At 40.4% G+C, this 24,041-nt stretch overlaps 1 protein-coding gene across 3 annotated transcripts in view; it reads right to left on the minus strand.

Moving 5' to 3' along the window:
- Nucleotides 1-24,041, minus strand: part of rpap2 (RNA polymerase II associated protein 2) — a 111,429-nt gene that overhangs the window by 54,683 nt on the left and 32,705 nt on the right. For 2 of the 3 annotated variants that reach the window (XM_078560784.1, XM_078560783.1), the window contains exon 9: nucleotides 21,176-21,244. In XM_078560784.1, the coding sequence (XP_078416910.1) occupies nucleotides 21,176-21,244 (69 nt within the window). Of the gene's footprint in view, nucleotides 1-19,635; nucleotides 19,731-21,175; nucleotides 21,245-24,041 lie in introns of those variants that run through there. The other variant, XM_078560785.1, reaches the window with a different exon arrangement.

Raw genomic sequence — 24,041 nt, forward strand, 5'->3', positions numbered from 1 at the left:
GTTGCATCCCCTCTGCTTGCACAGAAAGATGCCGCAAGGGAGGGAGTGTTAGGGGTGACTTGAGGAGCGCACCAGATGTTTGAGGAGAGAACGATCCCTTCGGAATGTTGAAAGCGGAGGGCAGAAGATGTGTTTGGTGGAGGCATCATGCTGGGGCTGGTGAAAATGGTGGAGGATGATTCATTGAATATGGAGGCTGGTGAGGTGGAAGGTTAGGAAAAAAGAAACCCTATCATGCTTCTAGGAGGGAAGGGATGGAGCGAGAGCAGAAGTGCACAAAATGGGTCGGACAGGGTGGAGGGCCATCACATCCGCAGTATTTTGCTTTTGTAGATACTGAGACATCGTTTTCCCTAGCTGGGGGCACAGTTTCAGGATAAGGGGCCCATCACTTAGGACTGAGGTGAGCAGAGATTTCTTCATTCAAAGGTTGAGTCTTTGGAATTCTGCACTGCAGAAGGTTGTGGAAATGCCATCATTGAATATAATTAAGGCTGAGATAGACAGGTTTTCAGTCTCTCAGAGAATCAAGGGATATGGGCAGCTGGCAAGAAAGTGGAGTTGAAAGCCACAATCAGCCATGATCATATTGCATGGCGCAGCAGGCTCAACTGGCCATATGGTTTTCTCCTGCTCTTATTTCTTATGTTCTTATGTCTATAATTCACTGGTTTCCCTCCCTCACGTTTCTTAAGAAGAGGACCAGCTTTTTACCTGAAAGGAATGGTTCTTGGATTGAAAGAACTTTGGAAGATTAAGGACATTTGCAATGTTCTCATCCATCTCCTTTAAAACCCTGGGATGGAAACCAACAGTCCTGGGGATTTAGTATTCTTTACTGCCATTATTTTCCTCATTATTGTTATTTTGCTTACCTTAATTTTGGTGATCCCCAGTTCCTGATTCGGTCTGTCCTTTTCACATCCAATGCACCAGGCTGTGTTCTATTGTATCAAATCAGTACTCACCACACAATTAGCAATTTGTTTCATATTCTCTACTATACTCTGAAAAAAAGAAATCTCCTGACCGCTAGACTAGTTCTGCCCTTGCAAAACTCATGTATAACATAACTCTTGGTCCTCTAACTGAAATGGTCAAAATCTGTCAACATGAACCAGTCTAATTGTTGATTATTTTCAGCTTCATCAGATCATCCCAGAGTCCATATATCATGATACATCAAGCCTATCTGGGTAACTCAGATCTTTTAAGCTTTCATCCTTAAAACCATATGAACATTTCCCAAAACCTCGACATTACCCACCATGTGAACAAGCCAAAATTAGACACAGTTTTACAAGTTAGGCTTAACCAAAGTCTTATTCAAAGACAAATGGCATGTCTTATTTTGTTTTGAAATGTCCAGGCGGCACAACCTAATACCTTGCTTGTTTTGGCTATCACTTCACAGCAATCGTTGTAAACCTCAAGATGTTTTACTATAAACACCAAGAACATTTTCTTTTTAACAGATTTTTGTTCTGTGCCTTATGATGCATTAGTATAGTTGGTCAAGCCCATATACTGCATTTCTCCGAGTTAAATGCTATTCTCCAAACGTGGGCCTATTTCCCCATTGCATCGAGCTGTGTTTGCAGCAGTTTATTCTCAAGACCTACATGAATGTTAAAACTAAAAATGCTCAAGCTTGAAGATCATTCCCCAAAACCTACATCCAGGTCATTGAATCCAGTAAATAGCAACTGTAAATAATACCAATGCATTGGTAACTGAACTGAAAAAAGATCCACCTCCTCCAATAGTAACCACTTTACAGCGATGCAGACAATCCATAATACATCGTACCAGATTCACATCAAGATTCTATATTTTAGGGAAGCCTACTGAGAGTCAACTCATCAAAAGCTTAAATAAAATCTAAGTAAACAACATCCACTGCACTACCCTCATCCACCAATCCAGTAAGCTCCTCAAAAATTAAAAAAAGACAATTTTTTCCCCCCAGAAGCTGTGTTGAATGCCTCTAATAACTCCGCCTCTCAAGGGCAGGATAGAGAGCACCTTTTATGATCCCTTCCAGAATTTTGACCATGAGTGAAGTAAACCTAATAGGCCTGTAAACTACTTTTGGTGTTACACTGTTGGTAAACTAGTAAACCATTTTGAAAATCAAAACTATATGAGTCACCTTCCAGTCCAAGGGAACAATCCTTGACTCTAGTGAGGTGTTAAACATACAGGAAAGTACATGTACTTTGTGTGTCCTCATCAAGTAAGCTTGGGTGGATGTCACTTACACCAGTAGTAGTTCTAAGTTTGGAGATGCATAATACTATATAAACAACAACCCCACCAATTTTAAATTATACAATTTTCACGTTGACAGCACAACTCACTGGCAACTGAGCATCACCAAAAGGTATTAAGATTGATGCAAAGTAATCATTAAAGACTCCTACTGGAGAGTCCAGTCAAAATCTGCCCTCTGAACTCTTCAATGACCCTACTGCAACCTTTAATAGCCCTCTGACTCCTGACATAGCTGGAAGTGCTTTTACCACAGTTGTGCATTATCAACTCCACTGACCTTATAGCTGTTCTAATAGCAGTTTTTAATGTCTTTAATAATGCACAATACTTGTCTCTGTTATTTTGTGGATTATTTTCCTTTAGGAATAAAAGTACTTTTATTTAAGCCTAATTTTCTCTTGTACTTGACAAGTCAGCCTCTGGAAGTAGTGGAAAGGTCAGGTGATGGTGATGAGCCGGTGTCCTTGCATGATGTTGTCACCGGGCAGCATGTAGGATGGGGGCAAGGACAGATCTTTAGGAGACTCCACATGTAATGGCACAGGGCAAGAAGAGAAATCATGGAATGCAGCAACTTACTGAGCTGTCGGGGAGCCAAAGTCATAAAACCATTGCATAGTTATAGCACAGGAGGCAGTCATTGGGCCCGTTGAGTCTGTGCCGACTCTACAAGAGCAATCTAGCTAGTTCAGCCCCTGCCCATATCCCTGCAATAGTCCCCCATTCAGGTGCTACCAATTCCCTTTTTGAAAGCCATAAATGATTCTGCTTCTACCACAAACTGAGCATTCCAGTTCCTGCATTAAAAAAAATTTTCCTCATGTCACTTGGTTCTCTTGGCAATCACCTTAAATTTGTTCCCTCTGGTTCTCGACTCTTCTGGAATTGAAACAATTTCTCTCTAACTGCTCGGTCTTGACCCCTCATGATTTTGAGCATCTTTATCAAATTTCCTCTCAATCTTCTTTTCTCGAAGGAAAACAAGAAAAATAGTTTTATTTCACACAACAGTGATCCTTCCAACCAGAGACTGACAATTTGTGATAACTTATGACAGCTTTGTACTGCACACTGTATCCATTAGTAGCTAGGTTTATATTGCTCAGTGATTTTGAATATTTCACAAATTGCCAATCTCATTCTGGTCATAAGGGTAACTGGTGCAGGAAGTAGGAATGCTACACTGACTCTCAGGGTACCCCTGCGAAACAGCATCCTATGATATGACACTGAGTCAATGGGAAAAATCAGAATTATTTCCTGGCCTGAATTGCATTAGCTAGTTGCAGCCATTGCAAAAATGTGAACACCAAAATTAGATCATTATCCTCAGTTTGCAGTGAGAAACTTTGCAGAGCCATTCCACTAAAGAGCAAATAGGTTGGGTAGAGTTCAGGGTAATGCACAATATATGTGGACTGTGGAAAAAACTGATTTCATTGCTTACATAGCTTTGTTTCTTGTTTCTTATTTGCTTGCTTTATGTACCTCTTTGACCAAGTTTTTGGCTATCTGTACTGATATCTCCTTACATAGGTCAGTGTCAAATTCTGTTTGGCGATGCTCTTGTGAAGCACCTTAGGACAGTTTACTATGTTACACATGCTATAAATGCAAGTTGTTTTACAGGATTAGAAAACAATTGACTCCTTGTCAAGAAGATATAATAATTTTCAACGTTATCGGAATTTATTGTAAAATAGTGGTGTCTGTGTGTGAGTGTGAGAGACTTAATTGGATTAAAGGCAGTTAATCTGAAGGCTTTGATGTGGTTGAAGATGAGCTAGGTTTAAAATGTTAAGTAGGTAAACATCTGTACTTCTAAATAAACCAGGCTAGATTGTTTTCAAAGGAGGGGTGAAATGTGTCACTTAGCCAGGTGAAGTTAAGAAACTGTGTGTTTATTTTTCCCATAGATTACTGGTAAAACTTTGTACTATGAGAGACTATCAAAAAGGTAAAGTCCAAAGGTAAAGAAACAATGGGAATTTGCATTCAAAATATGTATAAAGGAGCGAAGGCTGTGTGTAAGGATAGACATTTTTATTTCTAAAAAGTGTGTAAAGCCTTCAGCATCTATGCCTCAAGCTGCTGACTTCAAAGAACTCAAGTTAGGAAAACTCACTTTGAATTCAACTGATTCAGGGTACTGTGTCACCTTGCTTGGGCCTTGTAAAATCTGTGTCTTACTGCTGCCTTAACGAAAGTGTAACTGGGAGTCAGATTAAGTTGGGGACTTAGAAGTTATTATAGTAGTAATTTGTAGACATATGTATGTGCTTAAAATTAATTTTTCTTGTTAATAAATGTTTAATTTAGTTTTGTAAAAGCCTATAAGACTTGGGTGGTCTTATTATTACTGAATTCAAGGCACGCATCTTGAAATTTATACAAATTGCAAAACAAGTTGTGGCAGTTGTTTCAAGTTTCCCTTTGGGATTTGAACAACTCAGCATTCATCATTGGCTGTGCCATAACACTCCTCCATAACAGTTTAGTAATTCCCTTCTTCCTTTTATGTTGTGCTACCCACATACAATCAATATAAAATAATTGCAAGTTAGTGCTCTAGAATTCAATTGCTGAGATACAGGTAATATTCCTAAATCTAAAGATTCATATGGTTTTCCACATCTGTTAACCAACGCACTTGAATTAGTGAAAACAAAATCATTCACTCTAAAATTTTAAATTTACCTGCCAATCGTTTATGGTGTTCTATAACAGGAGACAGGTAGAGAAAGGCTCAAGGCCAGAAATAGGGAGTGATGGAGTATGATAGAGGAAGAGGGAGAAAGGTGTCAGGATAGTAGAGAGCAAATGTAGGGAGCCTACCTCAACAAGTAAAGCTTGTCTGGATCTTTCCTCCACATCAGTTCTAATTTCATTTTTGATCCAGGTTGGGGAGCTAAGCCTATCCGGAAATTGCTCTTAGTGGTTGGGGAGGAGATGGTGCTGGGAGGAGCAAAAACAGATTAGCTACAGCAGGGATGGGTCAGGCTGTCCTAATACCCCAGTCTTGAATTTCTTCTCAGTAGGAGCTGAGGAAGGACCATTTTAACTTGTCTTTCTAATAGGTTAGATTGGATTTCTCTCCTAACGGCCTTGATTTTATGAATAGTGATTGGGGGAGGAAGGGGAGCGGTGGTAGGGGGAGAGTTCTTCACTTTCCTCAGGGCATGGATACTGTACTTTATTAGGTGGGCTTTCCGTTCCTTATACTCTTGGATAACCTGTTGCTTAGCGGACAGAGGGCTCATCCATTCACAATTCCACATTTTGCAATGCCAGGGGCAGGGGTTTCTATCACACTCAGGGTTTAATTTGCTAACTTTAAGTGAGCAGCCCTATTTATCCACCCATTGAAGTTGGGGAGGGGGAAGTGGCACAATGGACTGACTGCTGACAACATAAGTCAGGAAAAGAAAGAAAGAACTGCATTTATATATCGCTTTTCACGACCACCAGGCATCTCAAAAGCTACGGCCAATTAATTACTTTTGAAAGTATAATCACTGTTGTAAGGTAGGAAATGCAAAGGTAAGTTTTGCACTTAGCAAACTCCCACAAACAAAAATGTGATAATGACCAGATGATCTGTTTATCGTGCTGTTGATTGCAGGATAAATACAGGCCAGGACACCGGGGATAACTCCCCTGCTCTCCTTTGAAATAGTGCATGAGTTCTTTTACGTCCACCCAACCAAGCAGATGGGGCCTTGGTTTAATGTCTCATGTTAAATATGGCACCTCTGACAGTGCAATGTATGTTCTGCACTGGAGTATCAGCCTTGATTTTTGTGCTGAAGCCCTGAGGTGGGACTTGAACTTGTGATTCAGAGGTGAGCATGCTGCCAAATGAGCCAATGACGACTTCGATCAACGAAAGGCGTCAGGTTGTGAATGCTGAGGGGAAGAATTCTTAGCTAGCATTCCTCCACAATATTGATATGGCTCTCATCAACATGTGGTATCAGCACTTTTGCCTTTTATTCCTGAAGTACAATGCTGAAGTACAAAATCCATGCTGACATTCAATACAGTAGCAAGAGAGGGTGTTGCACCATTAGAGATGCTGTCTTTTGGATGAGCTGGCCCCATCTTCCCTCTCAGCTGGATGTAAAAGGTCCCATGACACTATTTAGAAGAGGAGGGTGCTGGTCTCAATGTCTTGGCCAAAATTTATACCTCAATCAATATCATTGAGAAAAATCTGGTCATTGTCACATTGCTATTTGTGAGAGCATACTGTATGCAAATTAGATGCCACATCTCCTACATTACAACAGTGAATGCACTTCAAAGATAATTAACTGGCTGTAATACTTTTTGGAATGTCTTGAGATCATGAGAGGCACAATATAAATGCAAGTATTTATTTATTTATTTTGCTCACTGGGGTTGTAAGGCTTTGTTGCTTGTCAATATGAAGACCCATGATTTGGCATGTGTGGTTGAGAGTGGTATTAACCATACTTTGTACAAAGGCCTCTGTATCATGTAAGGTGGTGTTCCACTTGGATAAATTATAGTCCTTGGGGCTTTCATGACAAAGTTTTCAGCTAGTTAATGTAGGAAAATTGAATACTGATTTAAATTAGGGTAGGGAGTTACGTTGGACTGACTATTAAGAAGGGGCAAAACACCAAATTTGACACATTTCAGAGAGGAACAATGTAATTTATAGTTTCATGGTTTCATGGCTTATGCTGCTTTTGCAGAGTCAACAAATGGTCAGTGTGATGGAGTGCAGGATGATTACAATAATTAAAATAATTTTAACTTTGCAAGGACCATCTACCATCTAAAGTCAGTGACACATTTATAATCAAAATCAACCATCCATAGATTGATACTGCAATTAAATGTTGACTTTTATCAAATATTCCACATGACAGAAGGAAAGTTATGAATTAAAATTCTGAGATGGATCAAACTGGCTGGCAAGAATCATCTTGAATTTACATATTAAGTAGTAAATGTCATTTCTAAAAAAAATTCTTTTACGGGAGGTGGCTAGGCTAGCATTTTATTCCCATCCCTAATTGTTCTTGAGAAGGTGGTAGTGAACTGCCTTCTTAAACCGCTGCACTCCATGTGGTGTAGGTATACCCACAGTGCTGTTTGGGAGTTCCAGGATTTTACCCAGCGACAGTGAAAGAACGGCAATATAGTTCCAAGTCAGGATGGTGTATGGCTTGGAGGAGAACATGCAGGCGGCGGTGTTCCCGTACATCTGCTGCCCTTGTCCTTCTATATGGTAGAGGTCGCGTATTAGGGAGGTGCTGTCGAAGTAGTCTTGGTGGGTGGCTGCAATGCATCTTATAAATGGTACACACTGCTGCCACTGTGCATTGGTGGTGGAGGGAGTGGATATTGGAGGTGGTGGATAGGATGCCAATCAAGCAGCTGCTTTGCCCTGGATGGTGTTGAGCTTCTGGAATGTTGATGGAGCTGCACTCATGCAGGCAAGTGGAGCGTATTCCATCACATTCCTGACTTGTGCCTTGTGGATAGGGGACAGGCTTTGAGTTAGGAATTGAGTTACTCACCACAGAATTCCCAGCCTCTGACCTGCTCTTGTAGCCACAGTACTTATATTGCTGACCCTGTTCAGTTTCTGGTCAATGGCAACCCCCAGGATGTTGATAGTGGGGGATTTAGCGATGGTATTGCCATTGAATTACAAGGGGCGATGGTTGGATTCTATCTTGTTGGAGATGGCCACTGCCTGGTACTTGTGTGGTACAAATGTTATTTGCCACTTATCAGGTGAAGCCTGAATATTGTCCAGGTCTTGCTGCATATGGACACGGACTGTTTCAGTATCTGAGAAGCTGCGAATGATGTGCAATCACATTGCACAATCATCCACGAATATCCTCACGTCTGACCTTATGATGGAGGGAAGGGCATTGATGAAGCAGCTGAAGATGGTTGGGCTGAGAACACTACCCTGAGGGACTCCTGCAGTGATGCCCTGGAACTGAGATGACTGACCTCCAACAACCACAACAATCTTCCTTTCTGCTAGGTATGACTCCAACCGGTGCAGAGTTTTCCCCCCAATTCCCATCGACTCCAGCTTTATTAGGACTCCTTGATGCCACACTTGGTTAAATGTGATCTTGATGTCAAGGGCAGTCACTCTCAAAACTCGAGTTCAGCTCTTTAGTCCATGTTTGAACAAAGGCTGTAATGAGGTCAGGAGCTGGGTGGCACTGACAGAACCCATTTACAGACAAACTGGACGGCAAGTTCCAGCGAACTGTTATGCAATCAAAGACAAAGATCCACAAGTTGTCCAAGGTGCACTGCTCTTCCGTAAGCTGAATGAAAATGATAGCTTACCGCCCGACTTCCTATCCAAACGCATTGAACACAAAGTTATTGCATTGACGTGGTAGTTATGGGATAAGATGGCGTAGTGGCATTGTCGCTGGACTAGTAATCCAGAGACCCAGGGTAATGCTCTGGGGACCCGGGTTCAAATCCCGCTACGGCAGATGGTGGAATTTGAACTCAATTAAAAAATCTGGAATTAAAAAGTCCAATGATGACCATGAAACCATTGTCGATTGTTGTATAAACCCATCTGGTTCACTAATGCCCTTTAGGGAAGGAAATCTGTCGTCCTTACCTGGTCTGACTCTTAAATACCAAAGCCTAGCCACAGAGAAAAAGAATGAAATGGAGCACCCAGCATCGAACTAGGAAACGGCAATTGCAGCCCTGTCGACTCTACAAAGTCCTCCTTACTAACACTCTGGGGACTAGTGCCAAAATTGGGAGGGCTGACATAGTCATCCTCATACCTTACAGATAATGTCCCAGACTCCTCCATCACCAGCAGAACTGTACTCAACACAATCTGCAACCTCATGGCCCAGCATATCCCCCAATCTACCATTGACATCAAGCCAGGGGGTCAACCCTAGTTCAATGAAGAGTGTAGGAGGGCATGCCAGTAGCAGCACAAAGCATACCTAAAAATGAGATGTCAACCTGCTGAAGCTATAAAACAGGACTACTTGCGTGCCAAACAGCATAAGCAGGACAGAGCTAAGCGACCCCACAACTAACGGATCAGATCTAAGCTCTGCTGTCCTGCCACATCCAGTCGTGAATGGTGGTGGACAATTAAACAACTCACTGGAGGAGGAAACGCCACAAATATTCCCATCCTCAATGATGGAGGAGCCCAGCACAGCAGTGCAAAAGATAAGGCTGAAGCATTCGCAACAATCTTCATCCAGAAGTGCCGAGCGGATGATCCATCTCGGCCTCCTCCGGAGGTCCTCAGCATGACAGATGCCAATCTTCAGCCACTTCGATTCACTCCACGTGATATCAAGAAACAGCTGAAGGCACTGGATACTGCAAAGGCTATGGGCCCTGACAATATCCCGGCAATATTACTTGTGCTCCAGAACTTTCCGCGCCCAACAGCCAAGCTGTTCCAGTACACCTACAACACTGGCATCTACCCTAATTGCCTAGGTATGTCCTGTACACAAGAAGCAGGACAAATCCAATCCGACCAATTACCACCCCATCAGTCTACTCTGGATCATCAGTAAAGTAATGGAAGGGGTCATCAACAGTGCTATCAAGCGGCACTTGCTTAGCAATAACCTGCTCACTGATGCCCAGTTTGGGTTCCGCCAGGGCCACTCAGCTCCTGACCTCATTACAGCCTTGGTTCAAACATGGACAAAAGAGCTGAACTCCCGAGGTGAGGTGAGAGTGACTGCCCTTGACATCAAGGCAGCATTTGACCAAGTGTGGCATCAAGGAGCCCTAGCAAAACTAGAGTCAATGGAGATCGGGGAGAAAACTCTCCACTGGTTGGAGTCATACCTAGCAGAAAGGGAGATGGTTGTGGTTGTTGGAAGTCAGTCACCTCAGCTCCAGGACATCACTGCAGGAGTTCTTCAGGGTAGTGTCCTAGGCCCAACCATCTTCAGCTGCTTCATCAATGACCTTCCTTCCATCATAAAGTCAGAAGTGGGGACGTTCACTGATGATTGCACAATGATCAGCACCATTTGCGACTCCTCAGCTACTGAAGCAGTCCATGCCTAAACGCAGCAAGACCTGGACAATATCCAGATTTGGGCTGACAACTGGCAAGTAACAATCATGTGTCAGGCAATGACCATCTCCAACAAGAGAGAATCCAACCATCGCCCCTTGATGTTCAATGGCATTACCATCACTAAATCTCCCACTATCAACATCCTGGGGCTTACCACTGACCAGAAACTGAACTAGCCATATAAATACTGTGGCTACAAGAGCAGGTCAGAGGTTAGGAATCCTGCAACAAGTAACTCACCTCCTGACTCCTCAAAGCCTGTCCACCATCTACAAGGCACAAGTCAGGAATGTGATGGAATACTCCCCATTTGCCTGGATGAGTGCAGCTCCTACAACACTGAAGAAGCTGGACACCGTCCAGGACAAAGCAGTCCGCTTGATTAGCACCACCTCCACAAACACTCACTCCCTTCACCATCAACGCACAGTAGCAGCAGTGTGTACCATCTACAAGATGCACTGCAGGAATTCACCACAGCTGCTTAGACAGCACTTTCCACGACTACTACCACCTAGAAGGACAAGGGCAGCAGATAAATGGTACCACCACCATCTGGAAGTTCCCCTCCAAGTCACTCACCATCCTGACTTAGAAATATATTGACGTTCCTTCACTGTCGCTGGGTCCAAATCCTGGAACTCCCTTCCTAACAGCACTGTGGGTGTTCCTATGCCACATGGACTGCAGCGGTTCAAGAAGGCAGCTCACCACCTCCTTCTCAAGGGCAACTAGGGATGGGCAATAAATGCTGGCCCAGCCAGTGAAGCCCACATCCCGTGAATAAATAAAAAAGAAACAAACAAACAGTAAGGGCATGTTCATTCCCAGTCTAAGTGCCTGTTTTCTGGCCTGACAAGTTGCCACACAACTTCTCTGGCGCTGACAATTAACTTTTACAAGTTTTGAATCTCATTTCTTCAGCTTTTAATTATTGTTGAAGATTTAAACACTATTTTTTCTTTTCTTTCTTTCCTTTTTCTCTCTCTCAGTCCAATATTCTTCCCCCTCTATTTTGTTTCCTGCACCTGATTTAATGCCATTTCACTATTCTAACTTATACTTCGTGGTTCAGACTTTCTACTGCTCATTGACAATTCTTCAATCCAATTGGTAAGGAAATACAGTTTCTCACCCTGTTCACAAAGACCCCAAATGCCGTAAAGGACACCGCACCATTTGGATGTCCCGTTGACAGCAATTTGCCATGCAAAACCTCATGGAAAGTCCATGGAAATCTCCAAGTTTAACTAACAGCACAGTAAAAAACAGAAAGGCTGGAAATACTCTGAGGTCTGGCAGCATCTATGGAGAGAGAAACAGTGTTAACGTTTCAAGTCAAATATGACTCTTCTTTAGAACTCTGAAGATGACTAAATTCTGAGTAAGAGTCGTATTCGACTTGAAAGATTGACTCAGTTTCTCTCTCCACAGATACTGCCATATCTACTGCGCATTTCCAGAACTTAAAATTTTTTTTAGATTTGCAGCAGTATTTTGCTTATATTACTGTAAATTCTGGTCCTGTGTGGCTGGAAACTTGTTCACAGCAAGGTCCCACAAATAACAATGACTTAATAATCAGATAATGCTTTTCTATTGACGTTGGTTGAAGGATGAATATTGGCCACAGCACCAGAAGAACTCCCGTGCTCTTCTTCAAATCAATGTCATGGTATCTTATACGTTTACTCCGAGAGAACTAATAGGGCTTCAGCTTAGCATCTCATTCAAAAGGCAGCAACTTCAACAGTGCAGCACTCTCTCATTACTACAATGCACTGAAGTGTCAGCCTATGTTTTAGCCTTCTGAGTCAGAGGCAAGCGTGCTCCCAAATGAGCTCTGGCTGACATTCATTATACTACATCAGATTTCCCTTGTGCTCTTTAACATTTCTTTTGCTGGCTGCTTTTAAAAATTCAATTACACATCAGCACTTTCATTGAATTTTTAAATTACAGTTGATTCTTAATAATACTCCAACTTCTGTTGACACAACAACTTTCATTATTATAGCACCTTTAATAGGATAAATGTCCCAAGGTTCTTCACAGGAACATTATCAGACAAAATCTGACATCAAACCACCTATGGAGTTATTAAAATAGGTGACAAAAAGCTTGGTCAAAGAGATTGATTTAAAGGAACAACTAAATAAGAGAAAGATGTAGAGGGGGGAGGTGCAAATAGGTTTAAGGAGGTAATGCCAGAGCTTGGGCCTACACACTTGAAAGTAAGCTGCCAATGCTGAGATAACATTGGCTCCAGCTCTGCCCTCATGATGTAAATCAAAAAACTCTGTCTATAAAAGCTAGTTTTGCGCATTTAATGCTTTATCAATTTGTCCTGATACCAAAAAAGATTTATGCGGACATGCAGGTTTCCATGTTCCTGCGCTCCTTTAAAATGTACCATAGTCACATTACAGACCAGTTATCTAACAAAACTTTTGCTGAACATTAGAAAAAGCCTGGAGTAAACTGTAACCTCAACTTGCTTCAGTTCCAACTTTTTTTTGGCTAATCATTAATTGCGAAAATTAAAGTGTTTTTGAAGATTCCTGTTGCTATTTCTAGCAGCTAACCCCTGTTCCTATGACACCACATCAACTCCATCTACCACTGCCCAAAGAAATTTGAAATACTTTGTATTGAAGGCAATCATTAAATTGCTGGGAAAAATGGCCTTGCTGCTTCTGATGTATGACCATGCCCACTGGTCATATTAGAATTAGAAATGCAGGAATATATGGAATGAATTATCAGCAATGAGACTGGCATACAGGAGCGCAAAATTTACAGTGTCAGTCACCGATCACACCATTCCAGGAAAACCTGGATCAATGTATCAGATGATCTGTTAGTATATGCAAAAAGAAAACAGCTACTTTAAAAATAATTATCTTCTGAGGATAAATATTTAATTCCCTTAAACAGTCATGAACACTTTAATCACTGAAAATGGTCCAACTTCAAGGGCCAAGATATTTTGGAAGAATGTGTGTTTTAAAAAACACTGTCCCTTAAAGGGTTAAGGCAGGACTGTGATTGCTATTCCTGGAAAAAACATCTTTTGCAAGAAAAAGTAATTAAGCAGCTTTAAAGAAGCAGGAAACCTCTTAACCGTGGTGGACTGTGTACAAAAGGGGTCACATGGTAGTTTATGGCTCTGAAAAAAAAACAGGCCTGGAAAAACTGTGTTTAAAAGTTGGTTTTGGTTTTGCTTTGAGAAGAGAAAGGACCAACTGCTTGTGAAAGGAAGACAGCAGTATTTTTGCAGTCCAGAGCCAGTCCACAGCCAGAAGTGAATATAAGCTGCTCCTAAGTTGCTACATGCTTGAATAGAGTACCTGCAAGTGTTCCTCGAGTCTGCCTGAAAAGCAGTGTAAAAGTCATGGACTGTTTCTCAAAACAGTGCTGAGTGACCAACCGTATAACCCGAATGCCATTTCACGGACTCCACCATCTTTCATTTTTCCTTAAACCATTGCCTTTTAATCTATGGCAGAGTTCCTCTATTTTTATTTCTTTGGTGCGTGCGAGTGCGCGCGTGCGTGTGACTTAGAGTACCGAGAAAAAGTAATTAGCCATATTCCATACTGTATGTTAATAAGCTGTGCCTTTCTATTCAATAAGTCTGGTTTTATAATAAACTAATAAGTTGACTGCCTATTGAAAGAAACCTGGTTAAAGACTCTTTTATTCTGGGTAACAATAATGAAGGTAAATGATTGGCCATTTTTGCGAGTGAATCAAACTTTTAAACTAATGATGTGGAGTAGCAGGCCTAGATCAACTGCGCACTCCTCCCATCCCAGTCGTAAAAAACTATAACCATATTTAAGCTTTCCTTCTACTTAAATTATTCAACTTTTATCTTACACGTTATACAAGAAATAATGTTAAATGAAGAACATACTGGAACTGAGATCACTTGGAATCTATTCTGAAGCTGTGAATGTCAGCTAGATATAGCCTCCTGAGTATATCTCTGAACAGCAGAGTTAACTGAAATGACTGATGGCTTTTGTCCTGTGATCCACTTCAGTTGAAGTATGTTTAAATGGTATGTCCCAAAGCTAACACTCTACTCCCAGTACAGCAAAACTACGCTCAAGCTTTTAGGTGAAAATCTTGGAGGATTAAATCTAAGCTCTGTTGGCAAAATTGACCACAATTCAGTGCCATCAGCCAGTTCAGACAAAACATTAGCCAAGCCATTTTTCCAACACAAGCACTGAAAGCTTTCCATTAGCTTTCGCCCAGGGTATATAATTCATATATAGCAAGAGTCCCAGTAATGCTGAGCAACTGAAAAAAAAACAAGCGTGCATTTTATACTGGCACCATATTTAAAGATGTGTTTATCTGCATCATTTAGTATCATATATTGCTCAGCCATTTAAAGCGAGTCCAAATTCTGAAGGGATTCTGAAGTCTAAACTACACTGATCCAGATAATTGAGTTACCCAGCATTACAGATAAGTTCACAGCTAAAGTTTGTAAGCATCAAGTAAGTAATATAAAAATCAGTTTTCAAAAACTGTAAAGTATAAGGAACTGTATATATTAGAAGTTTGAAGTATTTTAATGAATCTATTAACATTATTTTGTAACTAGTCATGGTTGAAATCCCAGCAGTGAACAAGACAAACACCAATGTGACCAAACCTCTATCAGCTGATGTGTTATAAAATCTATACAAGATATGTAAAGACATTTGATACCAAAATGCATTGAAATTAAAACGCTGCTGTTCAATTACAATAAATGGCTCTGAACCCTGAGAGATTTATGCCAGGAAACTTTCTAAAAAATTCATAAGATCTGTTTCACAAATTAGCCGTTCACCCATATGAGTAAGTAGTAGAAATGACGAAAGATTTGTTCTTACAGTTGATTAAAAATTTATACCAAAGCATTCAAGTAAAGTTACTTTCTATGTTCTGATTTAATGAAACATTTGAGCACTAGCTGACTTTATGACGCAGACGTAAGGCTCACTGAAGCCTTCACTAATATTTGCTTGTGTACACTTCCCTGGGACAGTAAAGCTGAAACAATGTGTCAGACTGAAGCAATATCAAGATAAGGAAACATAATGCTGAGGATGCTATGAAGTTAGCCTGTGGCATATTTTGACCTGCAAATGTCTAATAAGTACTTCTCTGCCCCAGAGGTTCCACTGACCTCACAGGCTGAAAAAGAAGCATTGTGCAGCTGAACAGCTTGCAATAAGATTTCTAAAATATTACAGTTGAAGCTGAAAAACATAACCAGGACTGTTGATGGAACTTATTACACTGACACTGCATTAAACCACCAGTGATTTCTCTAAAAGGCAAAAGATTCAAGTTAAATGCTTCATGCAGTACTTAGACCTAAAATTTAAAAGTTGCTTAAAAACGACAAATGCAGAATTTTTCCTTCAATTAGACAGTCAGTAAATAGCATTGTTAAAACTTCAAACTGTGAAACAATGATTTAAGGCTGCATAAATACTGCCTTTGTCTGCTTTAATGTATAAGAGTTTCTGGTGTATACGTGAAATGATACGAGAAAGCGAGCCAATGTTGTGCGCTCTTAACTTTAAAAAAGAAATCATGGGAATGGAACTGTGCACATATACCTTAGATGCTTAGAGAGCTCCTTCCATTAGAGAATGTGATTCGTGGTCCACAATATAAATCAGATGTGGCAGTTTCCAGCTGTGTCTCAAAATTGCAATGCAGAATAACTGTTGTCTTATCAAAGGGACTTGCTATTCATGCTCACTTATACTGTCTTCTGTAGAACTTGAGTTTCTAAAATCTTTCCTTATGACTCATTCTCCTTACACTTGGGTTCAATCTCCTGAATCCTCCCCACACCATCTCTTATACATGCATCTTTATAAAGGTTCAGTGACCAAAACAACGTACTCCATGTGATCTAACCAGTTCAAGCACAGTGTCATTATGGTGCATAAATTGGGCCACATATGCCATTAGTTACACTTTTTCCTGCACTCTTCAGCATTAACATTTTTGTGCCATAATTTATTGGAACTCCAAGCTGATAATGGTGCGATGAGGGCACCAAGGCAACTGGGGCCTTGGTTTACAGCAGGACCAAAAGAGTATCTCCTTAACCAGGACTGAGAAAGATACAGGGACAAGAGGGAATGTGGGCAAATTAAGTCAAATCAGGCACAGAAAAAGAAATAAAGAGAAGGTACACTGATGGTTGGTTTCTCAATCCCCTTATTTAAACTGTATATAATGTTTAAATGTTGGACTATAATGAATCTCAAAGCCTAAAGTCTTAGCTTGTTCAGCTCCAGCTCAAAGCCAAAAATCTAGCTTTGAAAAGTATCCCATTTTAATTCAGCTTCACCAACTGCATTTGGATTTATCTAGTTATAGCTTCAACTGGTGAATACATAATTTAATCAACAACTAAACAGCAACAAACTTTAGTGATATAAACAGTTCACTCTCAAGTGGGAGTACATAGAAAAACTGTATATTGACAGAATCTGCAGCAGCCTGAGAGGGGAAGCTTATATTCGGCAAAGAAGCATTAATCGTATATCAACACAAATCAAAATGGATTTACTGCAACAAAAGTGAATTTCTGCTCTGCCTCCATATTTCCAAAGTCATGATGCAAGATCAAGTTAAAAGTCATTATACAAAACAATTGAATAAATTGCCTGATTGGGATAAGGGATGACAAGGGGAGGGGTTAGAGGTCAGGATGCAGCTGGTTTGCTCGAGGGGCCAGAGGGACGAACCCCTAGTCCTCTGGGCCTATAATCAGAGCTGGAAAAGCACTTAACAACTGGATCTGGCAGCTCACTCCTCCAGTTCGATGCCAGGCTTCCCAAGCTAGGGAAACCTGACGTCTTACGTAACCTGGTTAAATTTAAATGGCTGTCAAAATATGAGGAATGCAACCTAGTTGGCATTTTAAAATCACTGACCCACCTCTTTACAGTGTGTTACTGGCTGACCTCAAACTGACCACAGTCAAACCAGAATAGGCATGGTCATGGTGAGTTGGGATCAGATGTCACTTTTTTAAAAATAAATCAACTCAGCTCACCTTGCACCCCAAATCATGCTTTTCTTGTAGAAAGGGGCATAAATTTCCATTACATCAAATCTGAAACAAAAAATTTACAACACAAGAGGAGGCTCATTGCGCCTAAGCTCTTTTTTGACAATCAGGCCGAATACCATTTTCCAGCTCTTGGTCTGTAACCCTGTGGGTTATCACACTCCTAGTACATACAGTATCCAAGTTTTTTAAATGTGATGAGTGATTCTGTGTCTGTCACCCTTTCAGGCAGTGAGTTCCAGACCCCTACAACCCTCTGGTGAAAATATTTCTCAACTCCCCTCTAATTCTTCTGCAAATTACTTCAAATGCAAACTTCTTGGTTATTCATCTATCTGCAAAAATAGGTCCTGCCTATCCACTCCATCTAGGCCCCTCAATTTTATACAACTCAATTAAACCTCCCCTCAACCTACTCCAATCATTCCTCATAGCTAAAATTTTCCATTCCTGGCAACATCCTCTCTAGTGTGACCACATCCTTCCTGTAATGCAGTGGTGACCTGAACTGTACACAATACTCTAGCTGTGGCCTAACTAGTGTTGCATAGAGTTCTAGCATAATTACCCTGCTCTTATATTCTATGCCTATACTAATAAAGGAAAGTATCCTGCATGTCGTTTTAAGCACCTTGTCCACCTGTCCTGCTACTTTCAGGCATCTTTGCATTTCAAGGTTTCTTTGTTCCTCGATACTTCTCAGTATCCTACCATGACAGGGTATTCCCTTGCCTTGTTTGCCCTTCCCAAAAGCATTACCTCACACTTCTCCAGATCAAATTCTATTTGCTACTTTTCTGCCCATAAATTTCAATTTATTGATATCTTCCCATAGTCTAAAGCTTTCTTCCTCACTCTCAACCACACAACCAAATTTTGTATCATCTGCAAGTGTCATAATCATGCCCCCTACATTTAAGTCTAAATCACGGATATATACCACAAAAGCAAGAGGCCTGCGAAACTACAAACAGCCTTCCAGAAACAATCAAACTTGCCACTTGCCCTTGGATCCTATGGGTTCTTACTTTTCTGAACAGTCTGCCATCGAGAAACTGGTCAAAATTCATGTAAACTATGTCAAACGTGCTACTCTCAATGCTCCTCCTCAAAGTTAGGCAAACATGACTTTCACATAAATTCATGCCGACTTCCCCTGATTAATCCACGCCTTTCTAAATGATGGTTTATATTTTCCTTTTGAATTTTTCTCAACAATTTGCCCACCACCAGAGTTAGGCTGGCCTGCAATTACTTGGTCTATCCCTTTCTAGAGCAGTTAAACAATTACTTTAGCTCTGTCTTCATGGAGGAAGACACAAATAACTTCCGAGATATGCTATGGAACCAAAGGTCTAGTGAGAAGGAGGAACTGAAGGAAATCAGTATTACTAAAAAAAAAAGTGCTGGAGAAATTAATGGGACTGAATGCCGATAAATCCCCAGGGCCTGATAATCTACATCCCAGGGTACTAAAGGAAGTGGCCATGGAAATAGTGAATGCGTTGGTTCTAAAATTCTGTAGATTCTGGAACAGTCCTGGCAGATTGGAGGGTGCCAAATGTAAAACCGCTATTTAAAAAAGGAGGAAGGGAGAAAACAGGGAATTACAGACCTGTTAGCCTAACATCAGTAGTAGGGAAAATGCTAGAATCTATAATAAAGGATGTGATAACAGGGCACTAGAAAATATCAACGAGATTAGACAAAGTCAACTTGGATTTATGAAAGGGAAATCATGTTTGACACACCTACTGGAGTTTTTTTTGAATGAGGATATAACTAGCAGAATAGATAAGGGAGAACCAGTGGATGTGGTGCATTTGAATTTGCAGAGAGCAGATGCAGTATAACATGGATAAGTGTGAAGTTATCCACTTCCGTAGGAAAGCCAAAATGACAGAGTATTATTTAAATGGTGATAGATTGGGAAATGTTGATGTACAAAAGGACCTGGGTGTCCTTGCACACCAGTTACTGAAAGCAAGCATGCAGGTGCAGCAAGCAGTTAGGAAGGCAAATGGCATGTTGGCCTTCAATGCAAGAAGATTTGAGTACAGAATCAAGGATACCTACCTGCAACTGTACAGGGCCTTGGTGAGACCACCCCTGGTGTACTGTGTGCAGTTTAGGTCTCCTTACCTAAGAAAGGATATACTTGCCATTGAGGGAGAGTAGCAAAGGTTCACCAGACTGATCCCTGGAATGGCAGGATTGTCATATGAGGAGAGATTGGGTCAACCAGGCCTGTATTCACTGGAGTTTAGAAGAATGAGAGAGGCTCTCATTGAAATACAAAATTCTGATAGAATGGGAGAGACTGGATGCAGGGATGACATTTCCTATGGCAGGGAGGGCCTAGAATAAGGGGTCACAGTCTCAGGATACAGGGTAGGCCATTTAGGACAGAGATGAGGAGAAATTTCTTCACACAAGAGGGTGGTGAACCAGTGGAATTCTCTGCCACAAAAGGCTGTTGAGGCCAAGTCACTGAAGGAGGAAATAAATAGACTTCTAGACTCTAAAGGCGTCAAGGGGTATGGGGAATAAGGAGTATGTCGTTGAGGTACAGGATCAGCCATGATCATACTGAATGGTGGAGCAGGCTTGAAGGGCCGAATGACCTAATCCTGCTCCTATTTCTATGTTTTCTTTCTTTTTAAACATCGATGCAACGTTGGCAGTCCTCTGTAGCCAGAGAAGATTGGAATAATGATGATCAATGACTTATCTAATTCCTCTCTTGCTTTTTTTGCAGCTGGGATACATTTCATCCAGACCTGCTGATTTATCCACTTTCAAGGATGCTAAACCTGTTAATATTTCCTCTCTCACAATGTTTATTCCATCCCCCCTTCCTAACTACAATATCTGCATCATCCCCCTCTTTTGTGAAGACAAATACAAACATTCATCAAGAATCATGCCCATATCTTCTGCCTTCACATGCAATTTACCTTTTTTTTTGTCTCCAATCAGTCCTTCTCTTTCCTTAGTTATCCTCATGCTCTTTATGCATTTATGAAGTTCACAAGTATCATTAAGCTCAACAAATATGACTACTGGTGGCTTTGTGAACAACTTTTTTCCCCCAAGAACTTGCATGCAACTAGAATGCTGGCAGGTCTGAAGAAATGCAAGGCATCTTGGACAAGACAAGGGATTACAACTTTCCCCTATATCGTGCAGTCAGTAACAAATGAATGATCTTTGCTGAAAAATGCATGCTGGGGCAATATCAGCTGAGGACAAGGTCAGGCTTGGCTGCAATGTCCATGATCAAATAGTCTGATGATACTTGAGCATTATATAGCTGCATCACAGGAGGAGCAAATTTGAGGCGAGGGGTTGGAGGGAGGGTAGAGCAGGTGCAGTCTAGTATTTAACCATAACAGAAAAATATATAATTTTGTAAAACTGTCTACTTTAGAAATATTTTGTGCACATGCATACTCCTACCTGATCACATTTTCCTAAGTACATTATTCTACATGCTGGTCCTTCTAAATTCCTACTGTGTTGAGATCAAGACTCATTTCTCTTTCCCAGGACCTCAAACAGTTGACTCTTTCAATCTCCTTATTCATGTAGTCATCAGGTTTTTTTAAACAAATGTTTGAACTCTACTAATCACGGCCTCTTGATTTACTGAGTTTTGTTTGATTTAACCTCTGAACAATAATAAAGTTATTAATACTTACACTGAAAGCAGCACGATTGCAATTAAAGTCCATTCTGGAGTTTTGTGAACGATATTTGTGTTAGTTAGCCTGAAAAACATAATTGGAGAGAACAATCAGCCAGAAGAGGTGAAGTTCATAGGTGTCACACTCCCTTATTTTTAGTTTCCATTGTCCACTAAACACAAGTTTTTAATTCTTCAAATCTTTTAGGATCTTTGCACCACATGATCCCTGACCAAGACCTAGCACAAGTACTTGGTCCTAGCTGGTTAACACTCCCTGCCTATACTGTCCTCTAACTGGCTACTTTACAGGTGTACAAGGGCATCTTAGGGTGGACTTTCTCCTTAACTTTCCCAGTTTAAGATGTTGATCTCTGCCACCTTATGATGTGGAACATTGCAGCTATAATGTGACATCCTACCATTTGATAGCTTCATGTAATGCTTTGTCAAAACACTGCCCAAGTGTCGTCTCATCATCACTACTCAATACTTTTTTAAAAAAGTAATGGATAGTGCCAGAAACCAAGGAGAAGAGCAGAAGCTAAGCAAACTAATGTTATAGTTTATTTCATGAATTTCAAAAATACCACATAGGGAAGTGGATAAGACCCTATGATAGTTTCATTATCTGTTAAAAAGGACCTTGTTCTGGAGCCATATATTACTCTAATTCCATTCAGCAATCCTCTCGACCCAACACAAAATTATAAGTTAAATAGAACTACTTATGAACTAAATAAAACCAAGTTTGATTAAAGGATGAACCACTGAGAAAGGTGTTCTCCCTTCAACAGATATAAGCTGCTTAAGCAGAGTTCAGATCATAAGCTTTCAGGTGATGAATTTTGACATTACTGTATTGGATTATTACCAATGGAATGAGTAATAAGTAGCTTACTCCAAAATGCCAAATTAATGATGGTGTGTCTTATTACTTCATTATAATACCAACTTTTACAGTCAAAAGATAATTCACAATTTTCACTTGAGAACAACTAGGCACACTATCCATTTAAGGATTTCATAACATACACACTCATGCAACTCTCCCCTCCCATACCCAACTGGTCATATTCTATAACCTAAGAAGCAACCATAAAAATCCAAGAATCCAGTATGTAGTTACATTAAAACATTTTAATCTTCCTGATTTATGTCTCAGATGAATTTCACTTGACATTTGGGCATCACTTTTAAGCTTCAAGGTTTATATACTTAACATTTGGTCCTCCTAAAAAAGTGACGCTATGCACAACCCGTGCTTCATTTTCCTTGTCAGCCTTTGGCTCTGAGCAGATTTATTCCCATATCTATACTGTGGTTCAAAAGCTGCTGGACAGCCCTTGACAGGTATAATCCCTGCAGCCCTCTTGCACCAAGACTCAGCTGTTGTTGACCTGTCCTAGCCCAAAAGATTCATCAACTCAGTGCCTGGCCAGATTCTTTCTCCACAAACAACTTGACATCTACCCCCACTAGTTAAAATAAGAATAAAAGAACATTGAGACAGATGGCAAAGGGAGAGGAAATATCATACTTAGAGAGGGAGCTTATTCCCTGTTTATTTTTCTTCTGCATTTCCTTTAGGAGGACCACAACACTCTTGTTTTGTACCTGTCCAAATTTCAGGGATAATTACTGTTCTCTCTCAAGTATCAGGATGATTAAGCTCGAAACCATCACATACTGGGATTGTGGATGCTACCAAAAGGTGCAAAAGTGCAATCTACACTTACTATCATCACTCTTATTACAGCTGTAAAATGAGTCACATGCAAGGAAAATATCCCTCTAAGTTGCATTAATTTGGCTTATTTCCAACTTCAGAAATTAATCAGTGATCAACAGTATAACATTTAAATTTCACATACTGCACATTATATGATTACCATCAGATTACCAAACCATGGACAGCTCTCATACCAACTAACAAACTAACTGCAGCTATTGGAAGGAGAATGATTTTTATCCAATGGACGGTCAAGGAAGCCTCTTTTATTCTGTAACAATTTAATAAGTTAGCCTAGAAAGTAACAAAGACTTGGAATTCAATAAAAGGCAGAAATCTGATTGAGATTTAAAAGGATGTCATAAACATTAAAAGTGAAAGTGATCCAAATGCCATATTAAGTTATAGCCTCCCAAATCTTTTAAAAAAAGACAAAATTTAGGGAGTAGTTAATTCAGTTTTGTGTCTCTTTGATTGCATTGTCTCAGTGTGGATGCGGAGTCAGTCAGTCAGTCCTCTTTGTATTATTGACGAAGGAAGCTAACACTGAATTATAAAATTATTCCAATGTAAATGACTGGCAGATTACAAAGCAAAAAGACAGTTAATTAACAGAAAATAAACATGGACGGTGTATAATTTAGATTTCAATATACATTAAGGTCTAGTCAGGATACAAAAGGTATGTCCCTTTTTTGCTTTGTAGGTATGGTCTTATTATTCGATTATAATACTTTCACATTCAAAGCATTATTCATAATCTGACCCGTGATCAACCAGGAGCACTAACCCTTTAAAGAATTTAATGACATACACGATTGTGTGACTCCTCCCCTCCTCTACCCAACTGGTCATATTCTATGACCTTTGAAGCAACAATGAGAATCCAATAGCAAATCCAAAACTTTAAATTTTCCTGGCTTGGGTCACACTTGAATTTCATGCTACTTCTATAACATTTTTGTCTGAAATTTCTAAATCAAAGTGAACAGTCGGTCCCCAGCCTAGGCTGAGGCTCCGCTGGTAAACATCAAGTGCGATGGATGATGGAATCAACTTGACAGGTTGTTCAAATGTAACATCCTAGCTAATCTGTTATGAGATACAATGGAAAAGGCAGCTTAAATTCACCTGGGGTAACTGCAAAATA

This window comes from Cetorhinus maximus, chromosome 17, assembly GCF_964194155.1.
Source record: "Cetorhinus maximus chromosome 17, sCetMax3.hap1.1, whole genome shotgun sequence".
In the NCBI taxonomy this organism is placed as follows: Eukaryota; Metazoa; Chordata; class Chondrichthyes; order Lamniformes; family Cetorhinidae; genus Cetorhinus; species Cetorhinus maximus.